The sequence below is a fragment of the Daphnia pulicaria genome, chromosome 2 (assembly GCF_021234035.1).
Source record: "Daphnia pulicaria isolate SC F1-1A chromosome 2, SC_F0-13Bv2, whole genome shotgun sequence".
Classification (NCBI taxonomy): Eukaryota; Metazoa; Arthropoda; class Branchiopoda; order Diplostraca; family Daphniidae; genus Daphnia; species Daphnia pulicaria.
In genome coordinates, this window is record NC_060914.1 from 11,038,471 (window position 1) to 11,066,086 (window position 27,616).

Consider the following 27,616-nt stretch of genomic DNA (forward strand, 5'->3'; position numbering starts at 1 on the left):
ACATAGCATTAGAGAAAACGTTATCAGTTTCATAATGAGAAAACAATTATCGAGGGGAATACTTGTATTATTACCCAAACTAATATTTAATCTCTTCAGACGTTCACTCCACAGACTGCTGAGTGCTCTGATCGACGAGACGAGGAAAAGCGCCAAAATTGATAGAATGAAAAACGAGGGAAAGTGTTATGATTTTAAATTACAGCGTTGCCATTTCCTCGAACAAAAAGTCGCTTTTTCAATGTCGTCGGATGTCGTTTCAGAAATAATCAGAATTCACATTGTTTACCATTTCTCTTGCGTCACGTTGAGTCATCAAAAGTTTTTCAATCTGGATTCCATCGTAAAAAAAGTTCGCCCCGAACATTTTTATGGATAACTCAGAAGCTGGAGGATCGGTAAGCTTACTTTCTTGTTACTTTCGTTATGATTCAGTGAATAAATGAATGAATTTTCTTTATTACGCCTCTTTCCAGTTCCTCCTCTACGAACAAGACGGAGTTTTGTTGACTACCAAGGGAATCAGTGGTGACAACTCTAATCTTCATCTGGGAAAACTGCGCATTGTTAAAGAGGTTTCTTCTTTTTAGATTCAATTTATGTTCTGACATATAACTCATGTAATATTCATTCATTCAGAAAACGGGGATATATATGTTATGGTTAAGTGAAGAAAATAGTGCAGGTCTACCATACTCTGGCTCTACAGACACTGATTGGACAGTAATTAATCCTAATCAAGGTTCAGTTGGTTATCATAGCAATGGTACTGGAAGACCTATTCGTTTTGAAGTTGAAGATTTGAAATGCATTTGTTTATCTCCTATTTCTGACAGCAGTGGTACTTGTATTCTTATTTTTTAATTATTTTATTTTATTCATAACTATGTATTGATTTTAGGACAACCTAGAAGGCACACAAGTGGGGCAAAGGCTGATCCTGGTCGGACGTGCAGTGTAACATTTGTGCAAACTGATGGAACTACATATTCTAACCTTATTTTTCCGGGTGGATCAACTCATGGTCTTCTTGATGCTCTTACTCAACATTTAGTGTTAAAACGGTACAGTTAATAAGCTTCCAACCCCAAGTATATTATAGTTATATTACCATTAATTGCTAGATCTTGCCATGATGACTCGATGATTTTGTGTGAACCCAAGACCCCTAAATTAAGAAGAGATCCATACGAGCGATCGTTAGCTGAGCTGCGCCTTTTCCCTGACCGAAACCCAGCTATGCATTCAGCCGGATATGCTAGATTAGGTATTTCCCCCTTTTAGATTTCCACAACAACGAGTCTCTAAACAAAGTTAAACTATTATGTTGCAAAATTCAGGTCAATTGGGTCAGATCGGTGTTGGAGCTTGGAGATTCGTCAATGACTTAAAGAGAGATCCCTACACTGCAACCATGACTGCTTTTTCGAAAATATCAGACTACTTACGTAAGTACTTATATTCTTAAAAGTTATTGTTTAATATAAATTAAACGGTTTACTTGTTTTCTAGTCCACGAAGAGGTGAAGGCCAATGAAGATATTGCAGAGTTACTTCAGAAAAGTTTAACACTAGACGAGCCCACGACTACAGCCCAAAGAGTTCCAATTGCGAGTAGTAATGATGCTGACGAAAGCACAATGCTAGTGGGCAGCTCAGATTCGTCAGTTGAAGGGTAGGACCTTATTCATTTTCAATTAATTATTAAATGTGCTAAAAAAAAAGCTTTAAAACAATTCCAGTTACGAAGTAATTCAACCGCCAGTGGCAGACCTTATCCCGAGACCAAGAGTTAATCGAGGACAACCCTTAACTGAAATCGAATGGCAAACTTATTTCGATGAAGAAGGGAGAATCGAGAAATCCCAAGAAATCCGCATCAAAATATTTCGGGGGGTAAGTAAAATCAAATGCATTATTATTTGAATTAAAAATAATTCTAGTAAATGTCTTAGGGGATCGAGCCATCTATCCGTAGTGAAGTGTGGAAGTTTCTTCTAGGCTACTATCCCTGGCACACGAGTCAGGTCGAAAGAAAAGAGTTACGCGACAAGAAAGTCGAGGAATACTTTCGTATGAAGCTTCAGTGGCGTTCACTTTCTGCTCTCCAAGAATCCCGTTTCGCCTCCTTCAAGCAACGAAAAGATTTGATCGGTAACTATTTTGCCAAAACATATTGGAATTCTTAGTCGTATTTTAACGCATCGAAATACTTGTAGAAAAAGATGTCAACCGAACAGACCGGACCATTTCTTACTATGCCGGCGAAAACAATACAAATGTTTCTACTCTTCGTGATGTCCTGATGACCTATTGTTTGTATGATTTCGACCTCGGATATGTCCAGGTAAATGTAATATTTTGGCATGAGGAAATCATTTTTTAATGATTATTTTTTGGTAACAGGGTATGAGTGATTTGCTTGCTCCACTTCTCTTCGTTTTAGACGACGAGGTGGATGCCTTTTGGTGTTTTTCGGCGTACATGGAGCGTGTAGTAAGTGCTATAGCTCTTCGAAGTTCTAATAACAGGCAGCTCTCAGGTTTAAGCTTTAAAAAATTATCTCCATGCAGAGTTTAAACTTTCACCTAGACCAGGCTGGCATTAAACGGCAATTGAGCCAGCTCCGAATGCTTGTACAAGCTGTTGATCCGCACTTGGCTTCCTATCTTGACACTCGCGATTCTGGCAATTTGTTTTTCTGCTTTCGCTGGCTTTTGGTCCTGTTCAAGCGTGAGTTTAATTACCCCCAAATCTTGCGCTTATGGGAAGTCTTTTGGACGGATGGACCGTTCCACGGCGACGAAGAGTCACTTTCAGCTACCAACTTTCACTTGCTGGTTGCTCTCAGTATTTTGGATAGTCAAAGAAACACAATTTTAGAAAATCGCTTCGGATTTACTGAAATTCTCAAGGTACCAGGACAATTACAATTTGTTTTTCAAATTTCGTACCTTCTAATGTGTTTTTGTTGACAGCATGTGAACGATCTGGCATTGTACATTGACCTGGAAGAAGCTTTAGCCAAGGCGGAAGGAATATTCATACAACTCAAAGATTCTCCATCGGTGGGCTCAGAGGTCCGTCGAATTCTCGGACTAAGAGAAATGAGCGAATCATCCGAAGACAGTCCATCATCTAATAGGTCTCCGATTAGTGAATTTTCCTTATAATGAATTCAGAAGTCTGGGAATGGTGTTTTTCTTCCATGTTTACAGTACGGATTCTCTATTAGAGGAGCGCTATGAAACTGCTCTCGGCCTTCATTATCTGTAAAGTACTGATTACTATTATAAGTTTATAACACTACTTTTACGTTGTATTTTTCTTGGGCTGTTATATTCCACGCGTACTCGTTAATATAAGGTCATAGATTACGTAATTTTTCAACATTTTTCAATTTGACTTGACGATGGCTGCTCGTAAACGGACAGTTGTGGTGTTGGACGTGGAAGAGTTTTAAGTTTCGTATGGCACAAACTCATATGATCCGGAAGGTACTTAAGTGACCAATGTTTTCTGAGTAACGCGTCTTCCACAGTAAAACATCCGTAGCGGATGCAACGTATCTGTTTGCACACGGCGGTTGTCTTCAGTGTTAGACCCAAGTCATGGATCATAATTGCAAAGTATTCTTCGTTTTCGTTTATGCAATGGATTTCTAACAAGACAAATATCATCAAGCTATGCGACACAACAATCAACGTTTTAATGAATTGAATTACCCAGTGTGAAATTTGGAGGTTCAAAATGGATACATCTAATTCCATACACAACAGTAGGTCCTTTAACAGCTGGTCGAAGTAAACCTGTACTGGCGAGCTCATAAGCTGTTTGACTGTTAGGATCTACTCCACAGTACCTGTAGGATATTACACAAGGTTAGATTTGAGATTCTAGTAAAAGACCAAAATTTCTTACTGGAATAAACTCTTCTGATTAGATGCTTGAATTGAGGCCATCACCCTATCTATACTGCCTTTGGATAGATGTGCATAAGTAGCTTTTTCCCAAACCTTGCCGTCATCCCAATGGGTATCAGTGGCTATGCCAAATTCACCTTTTACTTGGTAGACACTAGTAGGTCTACTGAGATTCAACTTGTCAATATACCGGTTACCTTTGTTGAGTCCCACCACTGAAATAATGATGAATTTCAGTATTTGAATAAACTTAAAATTGTTTTATGCATGCCTACCAAGCACCCCAGAAGTATTGTATCCTGTTCTGTTTGCATGAAATAATCTGATGTCATCTAACTGTATTGCTGGTCCTCTAACAAGCTTGTGATCAGTAAGATTTGTTGTTGTGGTTACCCCATAACTGGTAGGTGCAACGAGTTCTCCATCAAGTTGATTATCGGGTGTAATAGATTCAATGTTTACAAATTTTCTTGGTGGAGTCTCTTCGAGTTGATTAATATCTAAAATATAAATAAACATTATATTAATGTCGACGTTTTTATCAACTAAAGACTTTCGGTAGATACCTCGGCAGATGTTGAATGCGAGCGTGTTTCTTAACTGCTTCCATGAAATTTTGGTAGGTTTGTAAATACACATGACACCATTCAATTGAAACCAGGCCTCCCTTATCGTTGCAACTGACGTGGAAACAGCCATACTTTCACGCTCTAATTATCCTATTCTAACCAAACTTTTAGAAACTTTTCCAGGGCTAACAGCAACTCAAAAAATAACAAACACACTTGGTGCAAGTTTGATATGTCGTCTGCCTCGTGGTTATCTCGTGTCTTCTGCTACTGCAGGGAGTGTCAAAGTGTTGCCGGCAATCAACGCGGATCTTCATACGTTAATTTAAACGCAGAATCAAGTAGCAACATGGAAAAAATTGAAGTTGTTGATTCAGAGGAACAAGTCGTTCACGCACTGGTTCACTTTGTCGAGGAGAAATCCAAGGCAGCCATTGCTGAGCGAGATCGTTTCGTTATCGGCTTATCAGGTTGGTCTCATTACCTATGACAAGTTATTCCAAAATAAAGATGTAAATAATTGGGATGCCATAAAAACAAAACATAATTACATAATCCATCTTAATTAACAGGAGGTTCAGCTTGCACATTTTTCTGCAAAGGCTTGCCTATGATTACATCAGACTGGACTAAATGGAAGTTCATTTTCTGTGATGAACGAATCGTACCATTTGACGACGCCGAATGTACATTTAGTGTTTACAAAAACCAATTATTCTCTAAAATCCCTCTTACTGATGAAAATTTCGTCGTTATCGATCCTTCATTGTCTGGTATCATTATCAAAATCTAAATTAGACCCAACTGTTTGATGACGTGGCATTTCTTGTATAGCTAAGGACGCTGCCGAAGATTATGAACGCAAGCTAAAAGCTCTGTATCCCGATGTCGTAGGTTTACCGAAATTTGATTTTCTACTCGTTGGAGCAGGTCCAGATGGCCACACTTGCTCTCTTTTCCCAGGTTGGTAATATATATATATTTCATCCAATTTCTTTTTACGATGGGTCGATGCTTAGACATTGATTCTGACGTGTGCTAATCAATTTAGGTCATCCGCTATTGGATGTTACGGATAGGTGGGTGACTTCAATTGAGGATTCACCCAAGCCACCGCCATGCCGTGTCACGTTAACCTATCCAATCATAAACAACGCTCTTTGCGCAGCCTTCGCTTTCGCTGGGGCTGGAAAAGCAGACTTGGTTAAGGTATGTACATCTAATAAATTGATTGGTTCTTTTTCACCCTTAAATTAATTTGTACGTTACTTTTGCAGCGCTTGTTAAAGGATAAAGAAGACTTGCCGGCTAACCGTGTCAAGCCGCTGGAATTGCTTTGGATCCTCGATAAAAGCGCAGCCAGCCAGCTGTAGCGCTTCACTGTGTCTTATAACACATCATTCCTTCTACTTTAAAAACCAGGGTTACGTGTTTTGGGGAATTTCAAATAAAGTTTATTGCAACTCACTTGTTGACGATGAAATCGACTCTTGACGGTGTGAAATAGAAAGCGGGTTGGAATGAAGCGGCGCAAGGACATTTGAGACTTTGGTTCCAGCTGAATGCCCCGAGTTTGCTCCGACATTTCGGACAGTTGAGCTTCCCTTGTGGCGCATTGATTGCATCGATCCAAGCTGGTGGTATGACAAAAAAGGCTTGACGACACGATTCTGTTCTGGCGTTATCCGAAAGAGCAAACTGAACCCAAGTAAGATCTTTCCAGTCAGCTTCTTCTCCAGGTTTGTGATGCAAGATATCTTCTCCGTGGGCCAGAACATGCCTGGGAAATGGATCAATAATTCGAATGAATGAATAACAAATGATGATACTGAATACTGCACCTGCAAGTTCTGCATTTTAAAGCAGATGATGATCTTGCTTGGGAAGGCACCACTGGGAATGTATCTGGGCCTGAGGAAATTTATGTTTTATTAGTTATATGACATGGACATAATTTATGGAAACCTCTTCTTACGATGAGGGTGTGTTTTGGTGGTTCTCTGTAAATTATACCACTTCATGACTGTGGAATCCATCTTGTCCAATTGTAGGAGTAATCTATAAAGCCTGAGCTGTGCCATGAAACCTTCATTAGGCATGACTGAAGGCCTTACTGCCTGAAGTCTATAAAGCAGAATGTTATTTATGAAGTCTATAAAGCCGAATGTTATTTATTAAGGCTTTGAAAGATTGCTTTGTCTAAAGATTGTTTTATAAATAGAAACTAAATCCAACCTTGCCAGTGCTTCATCAGTTGAAATGTTGTGCTTATTCTGAAGGTAGCTGATGACTAGGGCAGCACTCCTTGACACACCATGAAAACTATGAAACATACATGTGTCTTGGCTTAGTGCCCATTAAAAACATTGTTGAAACTTGAAGAAGTCATAATACCAATGAACGAGGACACCACCATGTTTAATTGCCTTCTCAATGAACTCAAAGACTGAACGAAAACAGCCAAGTAAATCCTGTTCACAGACATCATGAGCTGAAACCCAAGACCAGAAAAGTATATATAGTAGTACACAGTAGAAAAATCAATCAAACACATCAAATATTTACCCGGGATAAATAGGTAATCGAGATTCTCGTTAGGGGGCAGGGGTTTAATATCAACAGTTACGATAGCAACGATTTCTTGATCGTGTAGAAGCTTGCCATCCAGAGCTGCAGACAAACCCCCTAGATGACAATTAAGTATAACGAGATTTTAAAACGAATCACGGATGACTGAAAAATTCGATTGAGATGAGACGGAAACTCAATTACCGATCCACAACTTTCCCTCGACCAAATCCATTTGTGTTTTGTTTATTTTTTCGTCTGCTAGGTGTGACATTTTGCTTAACCCGGGAAATTCCAAATTCGACTAAATGGTTCAAATTAAATTCAGTTTCTAATAATCAAGAAAAAAAGACACAAAGTGAGAAAGAAATTAAAATTATTTTAATCATTACAAAATTGCGATTTTAATTTTTAAAGAATTGAAATTTAATTGGACCACACAAGAGATTTTGACACTAGTTTTGATTGGAAATTGACGGAAAAAGAACGGAATTGAATTTATTTCAGACAAATCATTTCTGGTTGGTTACTCAAATTTATGATTCGTGTAAATATGTAGGAATAAATAAATGAGACTGAATTATGAAATGTGACAGGTCAGAGCAAACTCGGGAGAATTCCCAAGTGAATCCCAACTCAACGTTATTAGTCGAAAGTCCCGAACGATGGAAACAAAAGAAAAGAAAAGATGATAGACTATGGATGGCAATTCAGTCAGATCAATATCCGATTACACGTATAATAATAAAGATGTCTTTGTAGTTTCGTATCCTCTATACCCCGTCGACTATTTTATTGAACAACGGCGAACGTTGTGTGTTCTTTTCTGCCCGTGAAAAGTCTAAAATATAGTCATGACATCCAAGTCTCTCTTGTCGAATGTATATATAATCTATTAAATTCCCCAGTCGATAGTAACAAGAGCGCGACAGTGTCTGCGGGTCGATATCCTGTTATTTTATTTTATTTTATTTTGGCAATGTAATAGAGTTGCTATAGTAGATCAAACGAACATCAAAAGAGATGGGCTCGGAAGAGAGTGGGATGACGTATTTCGTATGAAGTATTTCTGCTGCTGGTAACGATACCCACAACATGAACGGGAATCGTGCAAGCGTGAACTAAGAGCGGCGCCACTCTTCATATCTCCCCGAGCGACCAAAAGAGTGTCATCGTTACATCAATATCAAAAGCAGGAGGGTGTATACTATAGGATACATTTATCCCCCCAAACTTTTATCTATATCCAGTCACCACTCGTCGAACACGTCTAACTAGACAGGTTAAAAATAAAAACCAACCGACTGCTACCAAATGGACCTGTAAAAAAAAATAAAACAAAAATAATGATTTTACTAATTGATTGAATAATAGACAATTCCCAAAATCGACAACGGTGTATTTGGAGAACTGTTTTTGAATAAGTTTTTGGTTTAATTCTTCTTTTTAGTTCGGCATTTTCGTTTTTTCGACATTCTCAATCGACTGTTAGGAATGAGAAAATGGTATTAAGGAAACAACATGGTATATAATAAAGATATAATATAAAGTAAATTTCACCCAAAGCTGCTAATGAATAGAATAATAATAATAATTTAGAATGGCTGTTTGTTTTTTCCGGTTTAACACGCACACGCACAGCAGACGACACAGACAAGAGAGAGAGAAAAGAAATGAGTGGATTATTATTCCGAAATATAGGCGACCGAAGAAAGAAGAAAAACACACCACGAGAGATAAACAAGGGAAGAAAGAAAAATGAAGTATAATAAAAAAGTGTAAATGCCAAAGCGAAATAGAAGTTTTAATAATATAAGACAGGTTGGGGGGATAGCTGCAAGAAGAATGGCATAATTTGTGTGAAAATAAGAAAACATGATGAGAAAAAAGAGAAAATATGGATGTGTAACAAGAGAAAAGAGAATATTTGATCATGTAAACCTTGTTGAATATATATCATAAGAATAATTCAAAAGAAATTGTAGTTTACGCGATATAGCGTTGAAAGGAGAGAAAAATAGGAAAGAAGAAAGTTTGAGACGATGTTTTTTTTATGTTGTTGTTGTTGCTGCTGCTGTTGAATGTTGTTCTTCTCCTGGAGGGATAGCATTTATTTTTGTTTTTGTTCTTTTCCTGCTTTGCTGGCTTCCGGGGCTTTCCCAAGATTCTTTTGTCTAAGTGTCACCCAACGAGAGGGCCTGGACGATCCTGGGATCCGCCTTGCTTCCTTCGCGGAACTCGTCGAGCGTCAGCTTGTCGTCGTTGTTTTTATCCATCTGGCTGAAGATCTTGTCCACCCGTCGCTGTGGAGTGTTTTCATCTTCAGAGTTGGGAGTCTGACCCTAAATGTCAAAGACAATTAAACCCCATAAAGTACTACACAACACGTCAGACTCCGGTATATCCGGCCCCAACAACAACAACAAACAAACAGCGGGTTGTCCATGTTCCATTGTGTGTGTTGTAGGAGATCAATTCAATCAACTTGAAATAAAAAACGACTTCCTTTGATCTACCATCCAAAATAAGAAAAAAAAAACTTGTTTTTGTCTCCCCCATCGAAAGACAACAACAACAACAGCCGGTGCAACACACACTGAAACCTCTTTGTCGGCCGCTGGAACAACAACAACAACAACAAAAACCAACCCAGTTTTTTTGTTTTTAATTAAAAAGAAAATTGGCCTTACCACCATCTGGTAAATAGCGTCGACGATGTTGTACATTTCAGTCCGCGTGATGAAACCGTCGTTGTCCACATCGTAGAGTTTGAACGCCCCTGCCGAAATTGAATTACGTTTAAAATTTCAAAAAATTTCAAATTCGTGTCGAAAAAAAAATTTGATCTAAAGATATTTACATTGAAGTTTCTCGTCCAGATTTCCTCTGGACGTCACAGACAACGCCCGAATAAACTCTTCAAATTCAATAGATCCATCCTAATTAAAAAACACAAAAATTAATTATTCCGAGAAACTTTTCTAATAAAAAAAGAACAAAAGAAAATTTTCTCATTATCTGAATACTAATCGAAGGGGGGGATAAAAAAAAGTTAATAAAAACGGGAGAGTGTGGGGGCGGAGGACAAATCACTCATTTCACAGGGGGGCTATTAAATGGCGGCGGCACCGTCTCTCACGACAAAACTTTCCATTATCTTCAAAGATGCTGGAGGGGGTGGGCAACTATACACGGCGGTCACCGGGCAACTCAAAACTACTCCCGAGTTGCTAATTACAAACTCGAGAGAGAGGAAAAAGCGCTGCACTATAGTGGTCCGCCAATTCTGCCCTGTGCTGCTGCTGGCTGTTCCTGTTGTTGTATAAGATATATCATATCGATCGATCCCCCTTGTAGCGCCCAACTTTCGGGTACACACAAAACAAGACACACACATGGGGACTTTAAAGTGCTGCTGTAATAACACGAATGCCGCGTTAGATATTTGAAAAAACTTTGATTTTTGGGCGGGAAACATTTGGGGGTTAAAAAGTTAGTCCTCCTATAAAAGCCATTAGGTTGCATTCAAAAATAATAATGTTTTTGGGCCATTACGTTATTCTCGTCAAAGACTCGAAACACCAAAGTGGCGAATTTCGAAGGATCGCCTTGTGGAAAGAACTGCTTGTAGATCCTGATGAATCCCTAAAGATCCAAAACATCCAAGTCATTTCCAAATTCACAAGAAATAAATAATTATTATTATAAATAGTCAACCTTTTCAGTCAAGAGGCCGTTGGGGCAATCCTTCAGAAATCCTTTATGCCTAAAATTAGAAAAATCCAAATTAATGAAGACATACATTTTGTAAAACCAAGTTTTTGACAGATGGAGGAGGGAAAGTTTAAACACATTTCCAGGAATAAATCTCAAGCGAACCCCTCCTTACCACTTTGCTACTTGATCGCAAGTTTCTCCATCGTCGTTTCTACTTGACGGAATTTTTTTTTTTCTTACCCACTACACCCACTCCTGGTGAAACATGCCCGGAATCCTTAACCAGTCACCTTATAATAATACTACACGAGCAGAGTCTTAAGTCTGTCACGCTACATTTCCGACGGTTTCATCCATGAGAAGTAAATTTCAACCGCTGGAAAAAACTTGAGCGTGTGCGGTGGTCATATTTTATATTCCCCAAAAAATGATGGTGTCCCCCCCCCCTTATTTTCTATTTGATTTAATAGTCAACGCTGTCAGAGACGCACAAAACTACATTTTCAGCTGTCGCCAGTTTTTCATTCCTTGCCGCATTGAAGTTGCATTTGCAAAAGTTGGTCATTTTTCTTTCAAAATAATAAAAAGTTAACTTTTACACCGGATGGAAAAAGTTTGCGACGAAATTTTCTCGCGTTCACCCCAAGGATAAAAGTTATGCCCAAGAAGAAGACGCAAGTTACTGCGAACTACGTGCAAATAACGTTGGACAACATGTCGATACAATCATAAAAAGCCATAGAGCGAAAGAAGAGACCGGACTGTCTGTTATTTATATGTTTGGTCCCGATTCCGGCCCACGAGCAGCTCGTCGCGTGCCATCGCTAGTACCTCCGCCCTTAAATATCATTTTTCCCTTTTTTGGAGTGGAAGCTTTCGTCCATTACTCTATGCAAATTGAGGGCGACGTCAGTCCATTTGTAGATACGTGTGTCTCTGGGCTTTGCCGGAATGACGCAGTGGTCGTAAAAACATATATCTAACATCCACCGAGCTACTATTTCACGGTACACACACACAACAAATTCTCCCTAAAGAAATGTGGCCATAAAAATTTTGGTTCAAAAAACAAGAGCGGGATAATATAATAAATCAGAAAAACTTACCATTGCCTGATTTCCTTTTCGGTAACTGCAAATATAAGAGAAAAACGACAATAAATCAATCAATAAAATTTTATCCCGACTGGCTGCCCGAGGTTGTCAATAATTCGATATCATCAAAAATGGGGGGTGGTTCTATTTACAGTTGGGAACACACAAAACGTTGCGAGTAAAACTTCCCAGTTTCAGAAACCCGTGGTGATGTCTAATGTGTGTGCATTGTTTGTGTGGTGGTTGGTCGTCATGGTAACCGACGCTTGTATATATTTCTCTGTGTGTTGGCCGAACCCCCCCCCCCCCCCCCCCCGCCCCTTCTTTTCCACCAAGTCCGTGTTTTCTGTCTCTGCGGATGCGTTTATATTAGGATGCGGTCGTAACCTTTCTACGTAGGCCACCCACTAGGGGAGAGAGGACCCCCCTCCTATTCGCAATCGTTCCGGCACGATTCTCTTTCTTTTTTTCTACGCCACCACCAACCACCACGTCAGGACTCACGCGACGGAATGGCAATTCTACGTCCGAACGAATCACACATCGATCGGTTTTGACTTGCTCACTTTTCCCCCACCCTCTCTTGGAATTTCTTTCCCTCCCTAAGAAAAATCAAAAGTTTAGGAATTTCAAAATATTTCTCGTCCGGAAGACCGATCAATATCAATATTCTTCCGCTTCTTCCGCTTAAAAGGAATTTTTTTTTTAAAATAATTTTCTTGTTATATTATAAAATTGTTGTGTTATTCTTTTACCGGATGCTCCGCCAAAAAGATAATAAAAAGAAATGGACGTTACGGGGAGGCGGTCATTATTTATTCCGGAGCGCGTACCGGAAGCTTTGGCATTTTCCCGCTGGAATGGAACATAACACAACAAACCAAAAGGGCGTGGAACAACAACCTCCCTCCCCACTTATTTCTTTTGTGCGGAATTGGGATTTTAATGGCCCGTGTCCGTCAAACGCCAACAACCGCAGGACGTGTGTGGTGCAGGGGTCCGAACCCGCAAAGGGGAAACAAATTTCCGAGCGCTCCCGCGTTTGGAATTACAGTCAATTAAAATCCCGTCTACTCCGCCTCCCTCCCTACTCCCCCCCTTTGGGACTGCACAATTTATTGAACTTTGGCTTGGTTTAATCGCACTCTCCTTTATTGGACGGTAGAGATTCGACCCAGTTGGAAAATGCCACCCCGACCCAAACAACAAAAGGAAAATTGAGACCAAACTTACAGTAAGTGTCGTGAGTGAGAGAATCGATGGTCTCCTGTTTGAGCTTGGAATTCTTCTTACCCATGTTGAATGGAAATTATTTTGTTTTTTACTGGATGCGCTGGATCACCAAATGTAATCCTGAATGGGATATATTTTTTTGTTTAAATGAAGGAATTAACAATCACTGCACACACCACATAAACACACACACACACACCTGGAAGGATTTAGTCTCCGATTTCTTTGTTAATCCGCACTAGAAATTCGTCGATTTCACTGTCCGAATTTCGACGTTTTACGAATTTTCTCTGGTCAATTTCTCAGGTAGAACCGCACAATTTCCCGCCAAATGTCAACCTATTCGAACAAAATGAAACATTTGAAATTTTAGAAATTTTAGACATTTAACAAAACTGGCCCTACCTCATGGTTGTCCGACCTAATTCCCGGAGCACACGGACACAACTAAGAGAGCACACGGAACCGCCCCCGTGTTGTAACTAACATGAAAACAAAACTGAAATCACAACGTCTTCATTCTATTTCTCTTTTGATCTTAATGGGGAAGAATAAAAGTAGATTTTTCCTTGAATGGTGCCGTAAGCAGCCAGGAGAAGAAAAAGAGACACCTTGCACAATGCTTAAACGATAGCGAGAGAATGGGAATGCACCGACCGGACAGAGTGCGGGATCGTTCGGGACTGTGTCAGCTCTTTTTCCTTTTCTATTTTGTACTATTTTATTTTTGTGCACCCATTCCCTATCTCGCCCCAAGTCCGTCAAGTTGAAAGTAGCCCTGCATATAACACACACACACAGCCCGGCACACGACTACTTGCGCCGTCGCCGTTATAGTCTCCTCCCTCTCTCTCCCGAGTCGCGTGAGTTGACGCGCGCGGGATTTTGTTTAATCGAAAAAAACCAAATCAAACAACACGCACCTCCCGACCGAAAAATGTTTCCTTTGTCAAGCCGTAAAATATTCACTTTTTCCAGATATATACAAAAATGTTGATTTGAATTTGACACGTTTGAATTTGGCGCCCAATAAAATTCAAGCGGGAAATTTGAATTTTTGGCAGCGAAATTTAAAATAAAAAGTTACAAACTTTTATTTATTCTGATCCATTGCCCAGGATAAAACGAGGGGAACATCAGAAAGAGATTTTGACGGATAGGCGGCCGGATGATTCGATTATTGTACTCGCTCAACCCACCTCGTCTATTTTGTTACTTTTCTCCCAGCCCAACATCAATCAGCAATCGAAAACCGTGTGTTTTCCGGTGGATTCATCTCTCGTGTTGAGTGACGTCATCACCCAAACCTAGTCGGTACACACACCCACAGGGAAATGTCGGCAAAGAGAGAAATATACTTACACAATATGATTTTCTCTCTCCTGTCGTCCTGGAAAAGTAACTTCTTTTTATTTGTTGTTGGGCCGCCGTCACCGCTGCCAGGATAAAAGGTCGATCGATCCTTGCAGACGGTCCTAACTCGCCCAACCGAATAATACAACAATAAGAAAAATAAAACAACATTCCTTATTCGTCATAGGCGAGTGACACACACACACTGTTTTTATCTTTTTAAAATAGTTTCTTTTGTGTGATTATTAGATTCCTACGCCCACTCAAAATGGCATGCCAATATATCTCCAGTGTTCTCTGACAAAAGTTTGAAATAAGAACTTATTACTGGGCTTTCGATCTAAATTAGGAAAAAGATTAATACATCAGCTACATATGAAAGTCTCTATACTGCTGTAGTGGAATTAGTAGTTGTGCAAGACGTTCAACAAAGTTTTCGCTCTTGTTAAGTAGAGAATATGACGACGTTGAAACTTTGATTATTGCCAACATCAATCAAAGTGAATCGATATATTAAAACTAACCGTGCCTCTATGTTATTCGATCTCTCTGAATGACATTCATAAACATTTCCCCGATTCTAATCATTTTTCGAAACATAATGTAATATAAAACGGGGGGCAGACTAAACCGAAACTCGGCAGTTTCTTCCGCAGCCATGTAACACATATCTCTTAATTAGATGTGTCTTTCTAATGAGTTTGGAAAATACTTACCCTGCACTGCAGTGAGCGTGTGTTTTATTGTAGTCACAATATCAGTGTATAGCAGCAGCAGTCAGCCGACCACGTGACTCGGCAAACCAGCACTCATCTTAATTAACAATCCAAACACACACACACACACCCAATTCTCACTAAACAAGTAAACAGTAGCTCAGTGAAAACAAATCGATTCTGTAATGGTGTAAAAGCTAAAAAGCACGCAATGTTGAATATATTCAGACTTGATAATAGCGTGAGTGTGTGTGTGTGTGTGTGATAAAGTGAATTAAAGTTCTAGGGAAATATAACGACTACGGTAATAAGCCGTAGGGATGGGGAAGCCCTGTCAGCTTTTTATTTTTGTGGAGGAAAAATCTTTTTTGATTATAATTTTACGAGATTAAAGTAAATTGATTACATGTCGAGGAAGAAGACAAAAAATTGATAGGCTGTCGACAACAGATATCAATTGACGTCACAAAAACTGATGATGTATTTATTTTTTGGCACAAAATCGCTACGTACCACCACCGCCACGAGGTGCTGCGGTCATCGATCAAATTGCGTTAGGGAATATGACTTGCCATACAATCAAGATCTATCTGTGGAAAGCTAAACAATTATCAATCTGGGATCGACCGTATTGTTTCAAAATGGCGTCCGATGTGATATGACGTAGTAAATTTAAACACACATTCATCAATATTTCCAAATGTTGTACGATTTCTCTGTTATTCGGTCGTGAGCGGGAACATTCGTAGTAACGTGCATGGTGTAGAATAATAATAATCTCTACGTGTAGTAGTGTACAGTAAATACAACACGCCATCGCCCACTTGATATATCAGTCCCGAAATGAAATGTCAAAGGGTGAGGGTCCCCCTGCTGTCTCATATTGTTACAGTAGATTTTGTGGACAGCTAGAAAAACTATACACACACGTACAACGTGATAATAAAATATCATCAGCAGTTGTGTTTTATACAGCGAAACTTTCGCTAAACAAAGTGTGTGTAGTACGGGAAGTTCGGCACCTGTCCTTTTTGGCAGCTGCTGGTGATCATTTGTCCTTTGTACACATCTGTACACACGTTCCAGTTTTGGATTAAATATCGATCGAGAGTTCTCCAGTGTTATCCAAGCTGACTTGTTGATGAACAAGTTTAGGCAATACATTTATTTTCTGTTGATAAAAGAAAATCGAATTTTATGTGTCTAGAAACTATGTTTCAACATCTTGATGGTCAGCTGTGTTGTATTCGTCTCCCAATAGCAATAGAATTACAGAGTCCCAGAGAGTGCTTCTTGATGTTATCCGCCATGTTGCACTAGCTCTTATTTCGATCTATATAAGCCCCTTTAACTGAATTCCATTTCGATTCCAAACTACGTCACGCAGTGAGTGCAAAAGCTAATGTAGTATATATATATATACACGCTGTGCAGTAGCAGTTTGATATCTATGAATCGATAAATCAAATGACATGGGGGGCGAGCTGGGATTGTTTTTCGGCTGCGATATGAATAATACCCCCCAGTATAGTTTCTCTCTGACATTTCTTTGTAAGATAAAAGCGGGATTGGAAATCTTTTTTCGTCTGTGGTTCTTTGGTGTAGTAGGGGATTTAGTATTTTTCTTCTGTTTGGAAAAAGTCGATTATTCAGAAAGAGGATCAGAGCGACGAATGTAGGGGAACGACGAGAGCAGCACTTGAATGCATAAAAGACCAAATAATGTGAGCCACAGTATTTCCCATATATGTAGCATCAGAGAGATACTATAAACTCTTCCTTTTCATGACGAGCAACTCGACGAGTAATAATCGAGTATAAAAGAATAGCGAGTCGAGGCGGATTAGAAGCGTTCGTCCGTCGTCGTCGACGTCGTCGTGAGCGTGAATTATTATTCTTAGCGAGCACAAGCGGAGAAGATAGAGAGACTCTAGAGAGAGCTAGGCACAGTCTAACACACAGACAAAAGAAAGGATATGTGTGTGTGTGCAGAGGAATGCAAGTTGTTCGGGATTGATTAGTTTCGGGAAAAAGAGCCGCGGCCTCTTCCCGGACGGACGGACGGACGTTCTCTGTATGTGCCTACGCTTCTTCTTTTACGTTTTCATTAATCAAGTTGGTTTAAGGTTATTTATATCTCCAGACTAGTACTCCCTGCTATCAAATGCCCCGTGGGTGGAAGAATGAGCGGAATCCCGGCGCCTGCTGATATTCGATCCAAACAACGACGATGGATGGAATATAGTGATCCACGGGCTGTATATATAGGTCCGTGAAAGATTTTTCAGCGAGGATGTACAAAGTTATGATCGAGAAAATGGACAAAGTGGGGAGGAGATGCGCGTTTATTATTACGATCGCTGGCCATCAAACTGATGGATGTGTCAGCATATAAACAGGGTTATTTATTTAAAGACTAACATATAGTAAGCATCAATGACTCGGAAACGGATCCCGGCGGAATATAGATGCGAATCGATAACATAATGTGACATGTTCTTCACAGGGAGAAATGGGGTGCGCAACCATTTTTATACACTTTTAGAGCACTACTACTTTACACATGCCATCAAATCGGCAAACGGAGTTGCAATAACACGCTTTTTTATATTTCCAGTTGAAAGAATCTATTCAATTCGGTCGTGAAAACATAAAGTTTGAATCCATTTTTTATTTCCTTTGTTTTGAAAAAAAAAATCGTTTTCTTAATTCTTTTAGCCGGCAACGTCGCATGACTTCCACAATAAATACAAGACTTTGTCTTCACGTGGGTCGCTTTGTTAAAACTTGTAGCTGAATCATTCCAACTGTAAGCCTGGTTTGCAGCAGGTGGGTATGCTTTTTGGAAATTATTGAAAATGGCCGATTCGACGTCCGCAGGTGATATTTTTGATGTGTTGATATATGGGAAAACATTGGAAGAAATGGGGACATTCGCCCCTGGCACGTCTTCAAGAAGAAGAAGGAGATCGTAAGTTGAAAAAAGCATTCTTGGGAATGATTGAATCTGTTTAAATTGTACTCTTGGTTTGTTTGAATGGTAAAGGTCCCCAGAAGCAGTACGACAACCTTATTTCACTGAAAACAATACAGAGTATATTGAGAAGTATCGGGAAGAAGAAAGGCAGCAAGCTTTGGAGGTGAATATTGTGGTTGTGTTCTTTTGAATTGCTTCTTAAAATTCATAATATCTTTTTAGGCTGCACATTTAGCACAAAGTTACAATGAATGCAGATTGAAAGGTGGTGGTATGAGCATGCTTGAGGATGAGTCTACCCTTTGTGGAGACATGCTCCTTGCTCTGGATCTTCATGGTGTGCAAGCGAAAGCGGCTGCATTCACTCAATATTGTTTTGATCCACCTAACCGTCCCCCTCTAGCGATTGATAAAGAGAGAACAGCCATTCTTGATATGCTCAAGAAAGAAAATGCAATCATCATTAAGGGTTTCACAGGTTGTGGTAAAACAACCCAAGTGCCTCAATTCATCCTGGATGAATGCTATGCAAACAAAACACCTTGCAACATTGTTGTCACCCAGCCAAGGCGTATTGCAGCCATCAGTATTGCTAAAAGAGTCTGCTTTGAAAGGAACTGGACTCTTGGAACCGTTGTTGGATACAGAGTAACTAGCATATCATTTCAATTTTTGATTGCCCATCCTAATGCATTGATTTTGTTAGGTTGGAATGGAACGGCAAGTGAGTGAGTCTACCCTGCTCACTTATGTAACCACTGGATGTCTTTTGGAGACACTAGTTGCCACCAAAACTCTTGAAGGCTACACTCACAGTAAGTGTATTTGTTTTCAACAGTGTGAAAATATGTTAACCTCAAATTATTTCTTGTTTTTTAGTTATTGTCGATGAAGTTCACGAGAGAGATGAAGACACCGATTTCTTGCTGTTGGTTATAAACAGATTCCTCCGCAAAACAAAGACGCCAACCAAAATTATTTTGATGTCAGCCACAGCCGATGCTGGAAAGTTTTCTCAGTATTTCAAAACCCCTGAATTGGGCGACTTTCCGAAAGGGGAGAGACCTTGGCGCAACGCTCCTATAATTAATGTGGACCCCGCCGAGCCTTTTAACATCAACGTTTACTACATGGATTCTCTTAAACAATTAGGGGTGAGTTCGCATCACAGAAACTTTAACATTTAGTCACAGTATGAATAATTCCGTTTATTTGCAGTTTCTTACGGCAACGATAGATCCAAACGATGAGACTCCTCGAATTGATAAACTCCAGTACGAACTTGTAAGTCGGCTGATCGCTGCTTTCGACAGCAAACGGGAAATCAATCGCTACGGGCGTCATTCCGAGTATGAAAATATTTCGAGCGTTCGGAGTGCAGTCCTGATATTCTTGCCCGGCATTGGCGAAATCGAGGCCATGCACAAAGCTCTGATAGACTTCGAGACCAATGCGGTCCACAAGAACTATTGGCACATCCTGCCGCTGCATTCACGCATCACTAGCGAAGAGCAAAGTCGAGTTTTCCAGCCCATTTCAAGTTTGCCTCCAAACTTTAGGCACTTTCGCAAAATCATTCTCTCCACCAATATCGCCGAGAGCTCAATCACTGTTCCGGACATTACGTACATCATTGATTTCTGCCTGACAAAGCAGCTCACCACCGATACGGAAACGAACTTTTGCTCCCTCAAGGTAATTCGTATTATTTTTACCTCAACAAATCTCTTTCACATTTTTAAACTTTTATTATTAGTTGGAGTGGGCTGCGAAGAGCAACTGTATGCAGCGCAGAGGACGTGTTGGTCGTGTCACCGAGGGTGTTGTTTACCGAATGGTTTTCAATCGCTTCTACGACGAGTACAAACAATTGAATCACTTGTCATGCGATTACGTCGTAACTAACTGAATTTCTCGTCCCTAGGAAATTGCCTGATGACGTGACTCCCGAGATCCTTCGCTGTCCCCTGGAGCAGACCGTCTTGCGTACCAAGTTGTTGGATTTGGATCCACCCGAGAAAATGTTGGCACTCGTCATCGACCCTCCCAAATATGGTAACATCGCCAGGACAATCCTGACACTCAAAGAAATGGGAGCTCTATTCACAACAGTCAACGGAGTTGTCAGCTCATTCGATGGTGACTTAAGTTACCTCGGTCGAGTCGTCTCTCGCCTCCCCATAGACGTCCACTTGGGCAAGCTAGTTATGCTCGGTACGTATATATTTTTCATATCATACTCTCTATTCTTTTCTGACCTCGTTCTCTTGGTCTTCTGGGAAATGTTGACTTGATGTGTCTGTGTGTGTATATACCAATTGGTTCGTTTAAATAGGATACGTGTTCAACATCCTGGAAGAGTGCATCATTATGGCAGCCGGGCTCAGTTCAAAGAACATTTTTACTTCTCCTTATCAAAAGAAGCTGCTGGCCTACCAAGTTAAAATGCAATGGGCAGAAGGCTCCTTCAGCGACCCCATCACAATCCTTAATGCATACCAAGTGTACAAGAACTCGGAGCGGCAAGAGCACTTTAAGAGGAGCGGAGAGTCGGAAAGAATGCGGGAGAAGAATTGGGCGCATGCCAATTTCATCCAACTCAAAGCGCTCAAGGTAATAATTGCAAAAAGAAAAAAGGGTCGAAATTGTTCTTATCCTTTGTATCCTTCTACACTCGCAATAGGAGATGGATATCTTGGTGAAAGAAATCAAATTCCGTCTACATTCCATCGGTATTGAAGAAGCCATCGGACCGAACGTCAGACCGCTTACGGGAAGCCAAAAGGCGCTCCTGCTTCGTGTCGTGCTCTACGGCGCCTTTTATCCGAATTATTTCACACGTGACGCCATCAGCGGGCAGATCGATGAACGCGAGGCCGTCAAATCTCTTTGCGGATTGGATCCATTCAAAACGGTTAAACTTACCAATTTTCCAGCGAATCAACCCGGCAAAGCCTATGTCCGACAAATTAAGAACAGCATGTCGGAAATCTTTAGTGAGTTTCTTTACTTACAATTTTCTCTCTAGAATTTCTCTTATTTATTTATTTTTTTGTTTTGTTTTCCTGTCCAAAAGCTATGCTGAAGGAGGATACATGGAATGCCAAGATCTCGTTTGATTCGCAGAGGGTGTTCATTCAATTTCATCAAGAGGGAAATCCTTCCCAAAATAGGAGAGTTCCCGGAAGGATCTGCTTGCCCGTTTACTTGGCCATCAAACAGAGACTACTCGGTATTCCCTATCACGTGCGGTTGTTTGACAAGAGGGATGCCGAACTATACCGTTCTCGAGTATGTGTTGCAGAAACCGATGGTTGGAACAGATTTATAAAAATATATATATTTTCTTTTTTCTTAAAGGTGGAAGAGTCGGCTAGACGTTTGTTAAACATCAGTGACGTGGAATCGGTGGTGTCAGGTCTGAGCAATCGGAGTGAAGTACCGTACGTCCTTCAGATTCCGGGACCACGTCTGCCCGAACTCCATGAAAACGAGTTACCCGTAAGCGTGTGTCACGTGGAGGAGCCCAATCATTTCTGGTGCCACCGCTTGGATAGTCGCTCCAAACGAGATTACAAGCATCTTACCGGCCTGGTGGGGCCACAGGGTAGTCGCTTGGAGAGGTGGGATATTAAAGTTCCCGTCGTCAAGGGCAATTTGGTGATGGGTCCGTTCAAAGCCGCCAACAATTACGTGGAGTACTATCGAGCCAAGGTGCTCAGCACGCAGCAGGGCGTGCCGATTCATGAGCAACGCGTCCGCCTTTATTTCATCGATTTCGGCAACGCAGCCGAGGCCCACGTCAAGGATTTGAAAGTGGTGTCTGATGGACTGCTCAAATTTCCGCCTTTGGCCATTGAATGCTATCTGACAGGAGTGGGTCCATCATTTATCAACGATCCCAAAGGAAAGTGGACAAAGTCCGGCAAAGAATGGTTTGAGTTGCAGACGGTGGATCAAATACTTACAGCTAGGGTGAGTAGAGTGCCAATTATTATTTTAAATAATCGAATTCATCTGATAGCCAAGGTGAGACCCTTGTGCATGCACCGAACTTTTCTAACTAAATTCGAATAATTTTACGTAGGTGTTTTCGGTCGTCAATGGAATCACATCTATGGATCTGATTGGAGAAGGTGGCAGTTGGGAGAATTCATTCGCTGATCAGATGTTGAAACTCAACTACGCCGTCAAAGTGGATGAATCTTTTATGAACAAACAAGATAATGAACAGCGTCAATCCGCACAAGAAGCCAAGCCGAATTCTCACATGGCTAGACACCGACAACGAGAGTAATTTATAATTTTAAATTTTAAAAAATCGGTTAATGAAATTGACAATTTTACGCTCACTAGGTTGGAGGAACAGAGATCTGTGGCTGCCGAGTATTTGGCAATGGAACTTGAAGTTGACGAGCCAAGACATTACAGTCGCAATGAAACTTCTGTTGTCAAACTCGTTGGCCCTGTTAATCCGTTGGAGATGAAGATGTTCGGCAAAGTGCAATCCCTTTTGGGTAGCCTGGTCAAGATAGAAGATGATTCCGTCAACTCAGTTATACTGGAAGATCAACCTGGAGATCATCACGAGCGCGTTCTCGTTGCTGCTCACGTAAGGATACCTTGAATCACTATGTTTTACATTTTATTTTTAAATTCTTCTTCTTTACAGGTCGGATCTCAACAAAACGGTCGCCATGTCCAGGCTCGCAGCACCACTCTGCTTCCAAATATCCCCGGTTTACCGGCCATTCTGACGCTTCTTTTTGCCCCGAGAGCTGAATTCCGGGCGGACAAGGAGATTAAACGCCTTACGGGTGCCATTTGTGGGTTGGGTTACGATCAAGTGAAGCAGCAATCCTTCTATCCTGAACATGATATGGAACTTACATTTGACTCGGAGATTGGTCTTACGGTTAGTGTTTATACTGTTGTTTTCTATTTCACGAAATATTTACACAGTTTTTTATTGTATCTCCCTTTAGGATGTGCTTCTCATCAACAAAATTAGATTTTGGTTGAATTCCGTTATGGGCGCACCGTCATTCAGTCAGCACCACGCAGCGCCATCCCAGGAGCGCATGAGAGAAGTCAGTCAGAAAACGCTTGGATTTTTGTTTGAGCTCATCACCAAACCGCGTGGTGACGTCAAGTTCGAACCCTCGACCAGCTATAAATGGAATCTCATCAAACCCGAAAACCTTCTACAGTCGGATGTCGCTGAAAGTCAACTGGATACTCTGATTCCACTCCACGACTGTATCAAGCTTAACCCCTGAAGGGATTGCAGTCTAATCTGAAATGAAGCATTCTTATTGAAAAACTTGTTTGGAGTATTGGTAAAACCAATTGTTTCAATCCAGAACCAAAATTAAGATATGTCGGTATTATTGCTTTGATTTGTTGTTCCTACATCGTGTCCTGTTTGTGAAACAGTCGATGAATGCTAATTGTTTTGAAAAATACAAAGAATTCGATAACGTTTCTTGTATATTGTTCGTTAAAGAATTGACAAATACTTTAAGTATTTAATTAAGTTTTCAAAGCCCTAAATCAGGGGTTTTACCTCCTCGACCTTCTGCAAAAGATTTTGCAATTTGTCGCTTCATGTCATCATCGCCGTCCTGGTAGAGTTGCTTCATCATGTTCATCATGCTCGCCTGTGGATCGTCGCTGGCTGATGCGTCAAATTTGGGGGCTTTAGATTCTTTGATTTTCTTTTCTTCCATAGTAACAGTGGGCCAAGTGATTGGTTTAACTTTTGATAGAAAGACTACCACAGAATCTGGAAAACAAGGGGGACAGGATTAATACACATGTCACTATACTTTAGTGTAGTATTTTTTTTACCTGTTTTTACTTTCCAGTGGCTCTTTGATGCATCAATAACTTCAGCTAAATTTTTGATGACCAGAGAATAATTTTTACCCTTTAGTTCCTTAACTGAGAGGTCAAGGGATCTATAAAATCATACAGTTTAGTCATTGAATTAATGCAAATGTTTTTAACTATCATTGTACCTGGAACCAAAGGTGCAAACTACATTTTCAGCAGGAAGAGTTTGGACATCTGCCAGAGTGATGAATAGCTTGAAGAATTTGTCAGACTGATCCCAAGCTAAAGAGATAAATTACACAACATTAAATCATCAACTTTTCTTCAGCATAAAATTTTATAAAAGATTACCATAGTTTGTAAGTTTGACATCGTAACATCTGACAGCAGAAGCTCCAGCTGCGGCAGCTGGTTTTGCCTCAAGATTGAACATGTTGTCTTTGAGTTGAAGACTGATTTCAGTTTCTAAACGGCGTGTTTCGATGCCCAAAACATCTCTCACAGATTGGCGCGTGGCCAAGTCTGTCAATTTCTTCAGCTCATCAACATCTGCACGAAGCTGAAAGTTTCAACAAACGAGACACTAGTATCATGTACACGTCAATCATCAAGAAAATCTTATGAAACACAAGTTTTTAAACACAAAAAAATTAGGAAAAAATAAATGTTACGTACTTCATCAATAGGTCTAGGCATTTTGCAACTGTACTCAAAGAAAACCAACGTAAGAGTGATTTGACAAAACGAAATGTGCAAGTTGCAACCACAAGGGAATGATTAAATTTTTGTCAATTCGACGTCTTCTGCTTGACTGTAAAAAAACGGCAATTATGAATTGAACCAAGTGCTGCCTATGGCGAACTGCGGTTCTATTTCCAAGGTGTTGTGTTACAAAATATAATTCAACGGTGGGATCGGTGTGAAATATCAACCGCAGCTTTTTTTAAATTCGTAATCTCTCCAAGCATGTTCTCGAACAATCTTCTTTCAAATTCATGCTTTTTAAATACAAAAGCTTCGTGTTTTGGCTACTAGATGGCTAGACAGAAGCAGACGAATTTGTTGAATGAATGAATGAATTACAGATTTTTTTTAATGAGTGTGCAAGTGAAAGAGAGTACTGCTCCCGATTGTAATTTCGGGAATTATACAATCCCTACAATACCACTTCTTAAAAATGAGAACGGCTGAAGAATTATGGAGGTAAGATTGCCGTATAAACACGTGGGAGTATTTAAGCAAGGTTTTGGAAACTGTTACAGTGGGTGGGAGTACTCGCCCTTGTTACATTGGAAAAGCAAATAACTAACTAAAAATGTTCCTATACTATACTTGACATTGTTTTTGAATGATAAACTTTATCATGTCACATTAAATGTTTTTTGGTTTTACTTACCATGTTTGTGTTGTTTACTTTTTCTCAGGGAAGCGGGAGACACCAGATCAACTATGCCAGATGTCATTGATGTGACAAATGACTCTCACTGCAGCTTCCTCTATGTTTTACGCAACCTGTACAAAGACATTATTTTGTCAAATTTGGACTATGCACTTGACAAGAAAGTTGAGCAAGATTTGTGGAATGTGTGTTTTAAAGTTCCCATCTCGGGGCTGCAACCAAAACAAGGGAAGAAAAGTAGCAATCCCATCCTCAAACTGTTTTTGGAAGGAGCAGCTGGATTCTACATGTTTCTGCTGCAAGAAATTTGTGCCCAGTGCGACTCAAGCTCAGCCATCTGCAAGAGAAATGCCCAATTAGGAATCTTCAATGGCCCCTCCTATGCTCTCCAGCCCAAGAATGAGTCGGTCCTTTACATCTGCCAGCACTGCTTGATCCATTTGGGAGATTTGGCTAGATACAGAAATCTTTTGACTGAAGCCGAAGGATACTACAATCAGGCCATCAATGTTGAACCTTCAAGTGGACATCCTTACAACCAATTGGCACTGCTTGTATCAGCACGGGGGGATATGCTGTCCACGCTGTTTTACTACGTCCGCAGCTTGGCCCTCAAACATCCGTTTCCACCTGCTAGAATCAATCTCGATAAACTCCTGAAGAAGCAATCTGTTCAAGTATCAAATTACCAGAAAACTCGCGGAGGTCGACTGAGCGCCGAAGAGTTTCTTCTCGCTTTTCTCAAGCTGCAGGGACAAATTGGACTAGGTGTCGATCTGGATCAAGCGGAGCAAACGGTAAATCTTTTGACATTGACTTGGCCATCGCTAGTGGCCACGGAAGCCCTGACTCCAGCACAATTGATCCGCATGCTGACCATCACTCTCTATTCGGTGGGCGAGTGTAGTGCAGCCTCTGCCACCGACGCCCAAAAGAGATCACTTCAGTTGGCTATCGATGTCGCTTCATCTGTTTTCAATGCTTGCTTAACAGCCTGTTGTTCACTGCCCAACCAACAGCTTCCCAACTCCAGGTACTTGTGTGTGATCAAACTTGTCCTCGATTGGTTCCACTCTCAGCCACAAGTGCTCACGAAAATCAAACGCGGCCAGCTCTGGTCGTCGACAGCGAAATTACTTAATCAGCTCCAAATTTGTTTTGCATCCAACGGTTCCTTCACCGTAGACGACGATGGAAGACCTCTTCCGGAAGATTTAGAATTGCTCGAGTTCGCTCCACTCCGCCCCTCTTCTAGATGGCCTTCAACGCAAGTGACTCAAGGAGATGAGCATCGAATAAGAGCGTCGAGAATCATCCAACGAGGAAAATGGTTGACTGAACAACAATTTGGGTGTTTGGCGTTGACGGTGCAGAGTGGCGAAGATAAACCCGAATGGCTTTTCTCCAGCCTGAGACCGGATGAGTCGCCTGTTGACAAACTGATTGAAAATTTATCGATCGAACCTGTAAAGGAAATCAAAATCTTGGCTCGACCACCGCAGCGCAACGTGGCACTAACGGCCATTCTGAAGCAAAAAGTCGAAGATGATCCAATTCCGTCGCAGTCACAAGACGAGTCTCACAACAAGCAAGTGACATTCCAGCACGTGCTGGCTCCTCCTCTCCCACCTGTTAAACAGTCAATCAGCAACAGCAGTAGCATCAATTACCCCAGACCATCGTTGCCTCCTCGTTTGGAGCGCCTCAAAGCTGAGCAAAAAGAACGAGAGCAATTAAATAACAATTATGGAGGGATGTATTCGAGTTTTGGAGCAGCCAGTGCCTTACCGGATTTGTCTATTCCTCCGCCAACAGTTCCACCCCCTGGTTTGGGTTTCCCTCCGCCTCCAGCAGCCTGGGCTATGGCTGGCAATCTACCTCCGCCACCGTCCTCTATAGTGCCACCCTACAGTCTATTCAATTCGACCGCACCGTGGCATCCTGGTCAACTGCCTAGTTTCCCAGTCACTAACTTGGTAAACCCCAACGAGCAGCGCCCCATGCAGCAGCCATTAGGCACGACTTCTCTGTGGAGTGGTCCCGGTCCTAGTCCTCTCGAACGATTGTTGGAGCAGCAGAAAGCAGCAATGCGTGGCGGTACTTCACCTTCTAAAAAATAATGATACTAATTTCCTAGGAAATTAAATAACTCTTTTGTTTTGGCCAAATTTTTTTTTTGCTTATTGACACTGTGATCACACTTGATAAAATAATAATAAAAAATTATTACCA

The 27,616-nt window shown here is 40.8% G+C and overlaps 9 protein-coding genes across 11 annotated transcripts in view; 4 read left to right on the forward strand and 5 right to left on the reverse strand.

The window, feature by feature from the left end:
* Positions 1 to 27,616, reverse strand: part of LOC124326368 (speckle-type POZ protein-like) — a 315,941-nt gene that overhangs the window by 205,994 nt on the left and 82,331 nt on the right. The gene's annotated exons all lie outside the window — the stretch shown is intronic.
* On the forward strand, positions 237 to 3,377 carry LOC124326091 (TBC1 domain family member 15-like). The gene is made up of 14 exons (XM_046784709.1): positions 237 to 398; positions 477 to 575; positions 640 to 841; positions 902 to 1,064; positions 1,125 to 1,267; positions 1,341 to 1,448; positions 1,513 to 1,675; positions 1,743 to 1,896; positions 1,956 to 2,154; positions 2,220 to 2,347; positions 2,407 to 2,496; positions 2,574 to 2,915; positions 2,979 to 3,145; positions 3,219 to 3,377. Exons 1-14 carry the CDS (start codon positions 372 to 374, stop codon positions 3,274 to 3,276), a joined length of 2,043 nt encoding a protein of 680 aa, XP_046640665.1. The 5' UTR covers positions 237 to 371; the 3' UTR covers positions 3,277 to 3,377.
* On the reverse strand, positions 3,298 to 4,826 carry LOC124326355 (mitochondrial mRNA pseudouridine synthase Trub2-like). 2 transcript variants are annotated; one of them, XM_046785118.1, is made up of 6 exons: positions 4,709 to 4,826; positions 4,490 to 4,647; positions 4,199 to 4,423; positions 3,922 to 4,138; positions 3,726 to 3,862; positions 3,298 to 3,661 (listed from the first exon to the last, which is right to left on the reverse strand). In XM_046785118.1, exons 2-6 carry the CDS (start codon positions 4,620 to 4,622, stop codon positions 3,387 to 3,389), a joined length of 987 nt encoding a protein of 328 aa, XP_046641074.1. In that variant the 5' UTR covers positions 4,623 to 4,647; positions 4,709 to 4,826; the 3' UTR covers positions 3,298 to 3,386. The 2 variants fall into 2 exon arrangements, with proteins under 2 accessions (XP_046641074.1, XP_046641075.1); XM_046785119.1 differs by having other exon boundaries at positions 4,490 to 4,642; positions 4,709 to 4,825.
* Positions 4,697 to 5,959, forward strand: LOC124326432 (6-phosphogluconolactonase-like). Its single transcript, XM_046785263.1, has 5 exons — positions 4,697 to 4,962; positions 5,065 to 5,265; positions 5,327 to 5,455; positions 5,544 to 5,701; positions 5,770 to 5,959. The coding sequence occupies exons 1-5, from the start codon at positions 4,725 to 4,727 to the stop codon at positions 5,863 to 5,865; spliced, it is 822 nt and encodes a 273-aa protein (XP_046641219.1). The 5' UTR covers positions 4,697 to 4,724; the 3' UTR covers positions 5,866 to 5,959.
* Positions 4,841 to 7,369, reverse strand: LOC124326400 (dual specificity protein phosphatase MPK-4-like). Its single transcript, XM_046785189.1, has 8 exons — positions 7,265 to 7,369; positions 7,058 to 7,177; positions 6,887 to 6,983; positions 6,728 to 6,814; positions 6,468 to 6,616; positions 6,334 to 6,403; positions 5,961 to 6,272; positions 4,841 to 4,976 (listed from the first exon to the last, which is right to left on the reverse strand). Exons 1-8 carry the CDS (start codon positions 7,332 to 7,334, stop codon positions 4,973 to 4,975), a joined length of 909 nt encoding a protein of 302 aa, XP_046641145.1. The 5' UTR covers positions 7,335 to 7,369; the 3' UTR covers positions 4,841 to 4,972.
* On the reverse strand, positions 9,118 to 15,452 carry LOC124326555 (frequenin-1). 2 transcript variants are annotated; one of them, XM_046785457.1, is made up of 11 exons: positions 15,174 to 15,452; positions 14,467 to 14,579; positions 13,510 to 13,586; positions 13,304 to 13,443; positions 13,105 to 13,224; positions 11,884 to 11,908; positions 10,778 to 10,826; positions 10,616 to 10,705; positions 9,921 to 9,999; positions 9,751 to 9,839; positions 9,118 to 9,402 (listed from the first exon to the last, which is right to left on the reverse strand). In XM_046785457.1, the coding sequence occupies exons 5-11, from the start codon at positions 13,166 to 13,168 to the stop codon at positions 9,235 to 9,237; spliced, it is 564 nt and encodes a 187-aa protein (XP_046641413.1). In that variant the 5' UTR covers positions 13,169 to 13,224; positions 13,304 to 13,443; positions 13,510 to 13,586; positions 14,467 to 14,579; positions 15,174 to 15,452; the 3' UTR covers positions 9,118 to 9,234. The 2 variants fall into 2 exon arrangements, with proteins under 2 accessions (XP_046641413.1, XP_046641414.1); XM_046785458.1 differs by lacking the exon at positions 13,510 to 13,586.
* LOC124326033 (probable ATP-dependent RNA helicase spindle-E) lies at positions 17,918 to 23,634 on the forward strand. The gene is made up of 16 exons (XM_046784606.1): positions 17,918 to 18,144; positions 18,220 to 18,313; positions 18,373 to 18,798; positions 18,857 to 18,965; positions 19,030 to 19,304; positions 19,369 to 19,845; positions 19,907 to 20,010; positions 20,075 to 20,364; positions 20,486 to 20,763; positions 20,834 to 21,146; positions 21,227 to 21,441; positions 21,511 to 22,125; positions 22,238 to 22,443; positions 22,507 to 22,762; positions 22,823 to 23,065; positions 23,136 to 23,634. The coding sequence occupies exons 1-16, from the start codon at positions 18,032 to 18,034 to the stop codon at positions 23,427 to 23,429; spliced, it is 4,308 nt and encodes a 1,435-aa protein (XP_046640562.1). The 5' UTR covers positions 17,918 to 18,031; the 3' UTR covers positions 23,430 to 23,634.
* Positions 23,623 to 24,834, reverse strand: LOC124326507 (calcyclin-binding protein-like). The gene is made up of 5 exons (XM_046785398.1): positions 24,661 to 24,834; positions 24,337 to 24,544; positions 24,171 to 24,267; positions 24,001 to 24,110; positions 23,623 to 23,935 (listed from the first exon to the last, which is right to left on the reverse strand). Exons 1-5 carry the CDS (start codon positions 24,679 to 24,681, stop codon positions 23,691 to 23,693), a joined length of 681 nt encoding a protein of 226 aa, XP_046641354.1. The 5' UTR covers positions 24,682 to 24,834; the 3' UTR covers positions 23,623 to 23,690.
* On the forward strand, positions 25,050 to 27,610 carry LOC124326087 (protein SMG7-like). Its single transcript, XM_046784703.1, has 2 exons — positions 25,050 to 25,188; positions 25,410 to 27,610. Exons 1-2 carry the CDS (start codon positions 25,163 to 25,165, stop codon positions 27,502 to 27,504), a joined length of 2,121 nt encoding a protein of 706 aa, XP_046640659.1. The 5' UTR covers positions 25,050 to 25,162; the 3' UTR covers positions 27,505 to 27,610.